The sequence below is a fragment of the Neophocaena asiaeorientalis genome, unplaced genomic scaffold (genome assembly GCF_003031525.2).
Source record: "Neophocaena asiaeorientalis asiaeorientalis breed wild unplaced genomic scaffold, Neophocaena_asiaeorientalis_V1.1 scaffold136, whole genome shotgun sequence".
Lineage (NCBI taxonomy): Eukaryota > Metazoa > Chordata > Mammalia > Artiodactyla > Phocoenidae > Neophocaena > Neophocaena asiaeorientalis.
This window is the reverse complement of record NW_020185333.1, coordinates 3,742,567-3,751,326: the sequence shown is the minus strand read 5'-3', so window position 1 is coordinate 3,751,326 and position 8,760 is coordinate 3,742,567. Positions and strand designations below refer to the sequence as shown.

Sequence of the window (8,760 nt, the reverse complement as noted above, 5' to 3'; positions counted from 1 at the left end):
TATATATATATGATGTGTTAAGATTGTTAATCTTAATTTGGGCTAATTATATTCAAAGAGTAACCTGAGTTTTTGAAAAATAATTTCAGAAGTATTACATAAATATGGTATCAACTTTGTCATTATCATCAAAATAAGAACACCCAAATTTAAATTCTCCACACTTGGGCAAAAGTGATAGGGCCACTTTATTCCTTAGCAAAAGAAAAAATTCCATTAAAAGGAAATCTTTAGACTAACTAGTGTAGAATAGGTAGCATACTTGACACACTGGGATTTTTTATTTTTGCCACTGACAAGGTGTATGACCTTGGTCAAATAAGCTTGGTCATGTAATCTTAATAGGTTTCAATTGGCCTATTAAAAACCGAATACAACACTATAACTTACATGGTGGGAAAAGTGATAGTGTAGAAGATAAGACTAGCCCTAAATCATCCCAAGTCTTTTTTCTACATTTATAAGAGCAGAGTAATACTTGACTGGCTTGGTTTTCAAATCTTTTTCTCATGTAGCACATATTCAAATGGAGTTAGTAGTGATTAGAGAAATGAGCAACAACAGGAAGATAAACCAGGTATGTATTAGCAGATGAGGGTAACATCATGAACAATGAAGCTGGTTATATTGTTTAAAATAATTGTATATTTTTACATTCTTTTCAGTATTTGAAAGATGATCAGATTGGGTTCCTTGGCGCTCATTGGTATAAGATTTTTAGTCTAGAATGAGGCTAATGAACCATTAATAAACACAAGATCATTAGTTTGCTGAAGAGATTTTTATAATTGGCAAGAAAGTAAAACGTTGTGGGTTTTTTTTGTTTGTTTGTTTTTTTGCGTTACGCAGGCCTCTCACTGTTGTGGCCTCTCCCGTTGCGGAGCACAGGCTCCGGACGCGCAGGCTCAGCGGCCATGGCTCACGGGCCCAGCCGCTCTGCGGCATGCGGGATCTTCCCGGACCGGGGCACGAACCCGTATCCCCTGCATCGGCAGGCGGACTCTCAACCACTGCTCCATCAGGGAAGCCCTAAAATGTTGTTTTTAGCAATCTAAAACACCACATGAATCACATTGTAATATGAACAGTTGGGAAATGCTTCTAAATACACTATGTATGTATTTTGAAATACCGTGATGGTAAGTAGGTAAAACATATTTCAAAACTGATAGTGCTTAATTCTATTTAAATTTGCCATGTCTGGATTCCAACAGTAATTGTAATTATTTAAGGGTGTATATGAACGTCAATTTAATTGAAGACTAAGAGCTCAGCGTTTCCAAATAGGGGACCCAAAAGGAGAGACTACGTTAGATGTTGCGAAAAACCATTTCCCAAAAAGGGCTTATGGGTGGAGGTTTCTATCCTGCCCTAACCTAGCTTTATGTCACCCTGTGTTCTCTCCTATTCATTGACTGAATGACCTTGGGCAGAATATTTAACTTTAGAATAGCAGTATCTTCATTTATAGAATGTTACCTTAAAATCTTTCTTACTGGTTAGAAAGATAAAATCATGTATATTGAAGGTTCTTTGTAACTGATGGGTTGCTTCACAAAATTCAGTTATTGGGTTTAATATGGCTGTAATTGTCAAAATAATACCTACACATAAAGATTGATGGTTTTGTCATATCCATAATACTTATATTTGAAAATAACTTTAGTAAATTCCTTTAATTGGGAGTTCATAAAGTAGGGTGACATTTTTTTTAGAATTGTGTGAAATGCTAACTACTAAGTATGTTTTTAACATCCTTTCTTATAAAATTTTGTGGTGCAGGCTGGAAAAGAGAAATTGGTATTCAGAAATGATAGAGTGTGTCTATAGCCAGGAGACAGGGAAGAATTTACATAATTTTGTAGTATAGACACTATCTTAAAGTGTAATTTGTATTAACTGTGTGTGAACTAAAGGAAGTTATCTGCAGCAAGTACTGTTTTAATAATACTTCTATTTTAAAAACTTAGATTTTGCAATGTCACTTTTTGACTATTACGTCTGGGATATTTTCTGTTTTTTAGTGTTGTTTTCCCTTTCTTGAAGGTTTTTGGTTTCTTAGAATTTCTTTTAATGGAATGAAAGGTAAAAATCTATTCAATACATTGTTGGCTAACTCCATTAAAGAATACTGAATTTTTTTTTTATCACCTTTTAGAGTAAGAACTTAGTTTTCATCCTTTTCTCTATCTTCTTTTCTCGTTCAGACATTCTTTGCCCGTTGACAGTAGATTCACTCATTGATACCTGACTGGGGCTATTCGTTTCATCACTTTAAAAAAGTAAAGTTGGAGTACTAAGGTGACATCTTGCAAGGAATAAATGTGTTAGCATAATGCTACAAAAAGTAACGAATCAAATTTGGAGTCTTCTTAACTTGTGGTTGGATAACATACTTAATCAGTCCTTGCACATTGTAGAAATCAGAGGACACAAACTCAAGAACTCTTAAAATTGTTTAAAAAACCTAATTTTTGTTACTTTACAGATGTTCCACTTAAGCAGACCTCTTCTATAGCTGTAGCTGGAGCTGTAATTGGAGCTGTCCTTGCCCTTTTCATCATTGCCATCTTTGTGACTGTGCTGTTGACTCCTCGAAAAAAGAGACCATCCTACCTTGACAAAGTGTAGGTAAATTTTTTGCTTGTGTTCAACTATGAATATTCAGTATGTGGCAGTCTTTATCTTTACAGCTACTCATATGAAAACTGTCTGAGGGATGGAAGTAAAGATACTGTTAGGTCTTTGTAAGATGACTGGTTTTGTCAGGAAGTCTGACTACATTTTGGTAAATAAAAAGTTGCAAGGGGCTGCTAGAGGCAAATATATTAGACACCTTTTTAACCTACAGTATATTACATATCTTTCCAAATGGTAACATAATGACTCTACGTTGTCCTGCCTTCTGAATAAAAATGCAGGTCTTCCATGAAGTAGTTGAAAGACAGATATAAAAAATCTTAGAAGTTTAAATTACTTCTTTAAATTGTTTATGCCTGTCTTATGTATAGATATAACTAACTCTAAACTGCCAAAAGTTATTAAATACATTGAGTTTTAAAGCTTTTATCTTAAAGAAATTTGGTTTTGGTGAATTACAAAATGTGCTTTTATTTAAAGAGAAAGCAATGTTTTGGACCTAATCATGAGATAGAATTACAAAACAGAAATTGCACTCTGTTGTATAATCAAAAGACCGAAGTCCCAGTTCCCTTAATTCCATCAGCAGCTTTTGTTGCTTCATCTGTGAAATGTGAATAATACTTTTCCTGCTTACCTCACATGGCTGTGATAAGAGTAGAACAAGATGATGTTTATGAACTGTGAAGTTCTATACAAATGACATTATTTCTTGTGTGGTTATTAATGATTTTATATGAGGACATGAGGCTGGCTCTGAAGGAATGTATTTCTTCTCTCTTCATAACTGCTTTGTGTATGTCTCTGCCTCTCTAATCTGGCACAGTTAGAGCACTGATCTTTTTGGATTAAGGACACCTGGGTGTTAGCTCTACTACGATCAAATTAGTGGTATGATCATGAACGAGTCACATCACCTCCATGAACCTTGGTTTTCTCACCTAAATAACTTATGGCATCTTGGAGCTATACATTTGCTGTGATTTTTGTTACATTAAAGGAAATAATTACTTTAAATAAAAGGACTATAAAATACCCTGTCAGCCTAATACCTGTAAGACCGATTCCTCTAATATTTCAAGAGTATCTAGCTTGTGGTTAACTTCATCTTAGTTGCCAGATTATCTCAAACTTTTCTATAATTTCCAAAAGATAATTTACTAGTAGACTAGTAATTACATCCATGTAATCATTTTATTTATTATTTGAATTCTGTTCATTTAAAATATTATTTCATGCCCACATGGAGAAGTGAGAATTTGTAATTTCTTTGGCCTCTATAGCTTTCATCCTCTTTATCTTTTAATATAGGTAAAATTTGTATTTGATTTACTAATCTCAATTACTGAAAATTAGTTATCTGTGATCTTCAAAAGTAGGAGAATATATGAAAAATTATTTTCTAAAATGCAGAGAGCTACACGATATATTTAATTCTATTTTTGTTGTAATGCAACAATTTAAAAATATATGAAAATACTTTTTTTTAGTAGATTAGGTCATTTTGGCAAAGATAAATGCATTCCCCAAGGATGTAATGGTCTCTTCATTTATTTCAGGTGCCAAGATTTATAATGGTTTGTAGATTGAAAATCTTAATTTACATGATGAATATTCTAAGAATGACCATGGCTTTTGAAAACTAATTATGGAAGTATTTCCAAAATATAGTATAAGCATATTTTTTCATTATCATTTTAAGATACAGTCTTTTAAATCACTTTTATGACACTTTGGAGGAAAGTGTTTTCCATTACACATGTTTGACTATATTTAAAATGTTGGTAGGCATAGTCATATGTAAAAATGTGCAGTACTTAATTAGTCATATACTAGGTTACTTGCCTAATAATAATGTTCAAAAAATACTTCTATTTGCTTCTTTTTTAGATTTTTCAAAGAATTGTTTATTTCAGATTAGTCCTAAACAGAACCTTTAAAACCAGTTCACTTTTTTGTTCCAATTATGATTGATTAATGGAAATGTAAGAACTGAATTAAACATGTATGCTAATACAAATATTAGTATGAGGAAAATATTCTCAAAACTTAAGCGAATCTTGAATGTTTCCCCCACCCACCCTTTTTTTTTGTTTTTTTGCTAAAAGTGGCAATCGCATTTTTTAAACTTCTTAATGCAGGATCGACCTTCCACCCACACATAAACCACCTCCTATGTATGAAGGACAGTCCCCTCCTTTGCCTCAGAAAGACCTTCTATATCAGGTAAGTGTTCCCGAGTACACGTAAAATAAAATGAAATAAAAAAATATTAAGCAATGTATATTATTTGTTTCAAAATATTATCTAGTCATTATACATTAAATATTACATAATAATATATAATCATTTCTCTGAAACATTCAAGGGATCAAATTTAGTCTACAGATTGGTAAGAAAAGAAGTTATGGCCAGTATAGGTAAGACAAATCAACACTGTATTAGGAGTACAAATTTTTACAAAAGCTTATGGCTGAAGACTTATTGTTAATAGAGTTTTATTGACGTAATGATCCATTGTAAAATATGCATTTTTATATAACATAAAAGGTAGAAAAATTGAATGGTAGGGTCTGATTTATGATGGAGAGGTTTTTCTCCTTGGCATATGTATTTTATTTTTGTTTATTTTTTAGTATATGCAGAATTTTCAGTATATGCATCTAAGTTTTAGCATTCCTTTATTTAGCAACAAAAGGTTTATATTCCAATTTAAAATTCTGGGCATGAATATTGGGCCCCATTTTACACTTAGGATAATTGAAAATTTCTTTTGGAATCAGTTTACAGTAATTTGTGTGAAAGTATTGATTCAGTGCTTCTGTCTTAGATTCTATATCTAGATTAATATGCTCTACTTGGGAAGGTTTAAGCCATAATGCTTTTATTCTTAACTTTAATTGTTTTGTTTTTGCTTTTTTCCTCTATCACCCATGCAGCCTCCTGGGGCTCTAACCCTGTATTGGGGTTTTATTACCTGTGACACTATAATATTTTTCTCCTAAATTATGTCCTGTATCTTCAGCTTGAGTAAGGCAAAGGAATATTTCTGTTAAGATGTTCTCAGCTTCTGTTCCTAGGTTGACCATATAATCAGTCTCCTACCTGAGCATGGGGCAGGGAGGAGCATTCCGTAGCATGTGCACTCACTGACAATAGGCACCACCTTTGTCATCTTGCACAAGTTTGGTGTCTTAGGGATGAAGATGCGTCATCTTTACAGAACTCTTGTTTTCACATAAAGAATATAGCCTCACATCTTTTTTGGCAAATAAATTAACTTGACAAGTAGTGTGAAATGTCAACAAAATATTTAGTTAAAGGTGTTAACTGCTGCAGATGGATAGCTGTTTTTCTTCCTCCACAAAGCTAGTCACTAACTGGAGGATTTCTAGATTCAGGTGTGGGAATTTTTTAAGAATGTTGTTAGTAATTTTTTAGTACAACCCTAATTGCATACAATTTTATTCTTGTCCTTAAAATCAGTTTATTTACTTATTTAATATTTTCAAATTAAATATTTATAAAAGCTTATGAATTGAAAAAAAATTATTTGGCTCAGATCATGTGTCCTGGGTTTTAGTTAAGAAAATATAATTTCTATATATGTAAGTGCTGCTAAATAAACACAAAAGGAAGATTTTTCTTGGATGACTTGACAGTGGTACAAACTGCAGTTTTTATCCTTGGAGTCAGAGAAGTCTTCCTGGATGGATCAATTTTGGAAGTAGGATTTTGATACATGTGATAAAATTATTCAGTTATTGATTAGAGTAAATTGCATAATCACAAGCATAAATCTAGGTGGAAATGGAACAGTTTTGTGAAAGAGTAATGGAAATTTTAGAAAGGAAATTGGTGGGACAGCATCTGCAGTGGATAACAAACATTGGACTTTGTGAGTCAGAGACCATTTACATTTAGTACTATTGTGACTTTTTCCTCATCTGTTAAATTCAGCAGGTGAAAAACATGATTGTTTCCCTCTTCTAGCTATAAAACTGAGTCTATAAAATATTGCTAAGGGTCAGCTGGTTGCCGTCATTTTGCTTAGGAGAGTCAAAACTGAGTTGGAGATGAAATAATTCTTAATTCTATAAAGATTTTGAGAATAATTTAGGTTAAAATCATTATTCATCAGTAAGATAATTTGTTATGATTCATGTGTTATAATGTCGTATGTTAATTATGTGGCTGTCTGCGTTTTAATTAATGTGATATCAAAATGCAAAATACATAGAACTGTTTCCTGGTTACCAAGAAATCTGTAAGTGTGTAATTACTATCTAATTAGTTTCATGCAATGATAGCCTCCTGTAATAGTAAATGCCTTCATAATGTTCCGCTTCAGTAGATAACTTGTCAACTTTAAACTCATGAGGTAATTCCTAATTGAAGTCATTAGTCCCTAGCCCTCACAGCCAGGCCATGCTCCCAAATATTACCATGGCTTTAAGGAAGAGAGTCCCACTTGTTCTACTCATCAGTGTTCTACCCTCGGGAAACCACAGAAAGAAAGAGTTCCTTACTACTTAACTTTTGTTTCCCCTGCTTAACCATTACTTTTGTGATAATAGTGCCAAAACTCATACCTGAGAATTTTCCCTCTAAATATAAGTTAGGAGGATGAGGCCTGGTATTGTGAGGGGGTGATTTCCTTGAGTGGGAATGGAACTATTACCATACTGCAGAGAAGATGCATGGAGGCACACATAAATATGAGGGAAATAAAAAGAAGAATGTCTTGCCTGAAGGCAAAGAATAATTAATACCACCAGCTTGTCATGTTATTAGTTGATAATCCTAGAAAAGTGAGTCTTCATTTAGGAAACAAATACTAACTCAGGACATTTTTTCTTAACATTATAGGTAATAAGTAGGTATATTTTTGGTACAAAAAAATCCAAATACTACAGAAATTTAGAGTTAACGGTTAAAGTTCTGTTTCATCCCCCTATCCCCCAATATATTATTTCTTTCCCTAGAGGTCACCATTGTTAGGAATTTAAATATCCTCCCAGACTTTTTCCACAAGTTTACTTTGAAGTATACATCATCCATATTTACATCTACAAGTAGTTTTTTTTATAAACATAAATGTGGTCATAGAAATTGCTTTTTCCACTCTATTACCAATATTTTTCAGAGTGACTAATGTTGCCACCTTTATCAAAATCCTCTGGGTTATTAAAAATGAAGATTCTTGAACACACATTCAGTTTCACTGAATCAGTGTATCCCAGGGGTTGGAGACAATGGGCATTTTACCTAGCTCACCAGGTGAATTTTAATGCACATTCAGGTTTGAGAACTATTGCTATTTCTCTGTCTCATTCTTAATGGCTGTAATAGTATTCCATTGTGTTGATATACCACAAATTACCTAATGATATTCCTAGGTTTTTTCCTTTTTTTTTCTATTACAGTAATTGCTGCATTGAGTGTACTTTTATATACTTTATTGTACACATATATTTATAAAATATATGCAAAGAAATACTGTGAATATTTTTTACATTTAAATAGGTGTCACATTGCTGGCCAGCCTAGCTGTATTAATTTATATTCCCATAAACAGTATATTAAAACCCATTTCCCTCTCTAATACTGTTTAGTAGAACTTTTGTTGTTGTTGTTGCCAGTTTGATAAAACTGGAAAAATAGTTCATTTAAAAGCTTCATAGATTTCTGGAAGAAGTTTCATAATTGATTGCCTATTTGTAGTTCTGTAAACCAACTATTTGCATCTTTTTTCTAATTTTCAGTTACTTTTTGAAGTTTCCTTGTTAATTTTTTAGCAGCTCTTTGATATGGACAGTAATCTTTTGTCTTATATTCGTCTCTTATTTTTTAACTTTATAGTGTCTTATACAGAACGTTTAAGTTTTTATGTAGTTAAAATCTCTTCTTTTTCCTCATAGTTTCTGGAAGTTATATATTATCTAAAAAGACCATTTCCCCCTCTCTCCCTGATCTGAAATGTTAAAAAATCATACAAAACTCTTCACAGTTTTATGGGATGTTTTATTTTATTTTAAATAATTTAAAACTTATGTTTGCTTATTATATAAGGCAGTGACCTACGTTTTTCCCCCAATGGTATAACCAATTGTCCAAAAA

At 32.5% G+C, this 8,760-nt stretch overlaps 1 protein-coding gene across 1 annotated transcript in view; it reads left to right on the top strand.

Annotated features, from left to right (window-relative positions):
* The window catches only part of NECTIN3 (nectin cell adhesion molecule 3), a 127,760-nt gene that overhangs the window by 75,656 nt on the left and 43,344 nt on the right, over positions 1-8,760 (top strand). Inside the window, exons 6-7 of the mRNA XM_024735369.1 lie at positions 2,489-2,627; positions 4,782-4,866. Coding sequence (XP_024591137.1) covers positions 2,489-2,627; positions 4,782-4,866 — 224 coding nt within the window. The remainder of the gene's footprint in view (positions 1-2,488; positions 2,628-4,781; positions 4,867-8,760) is intronic.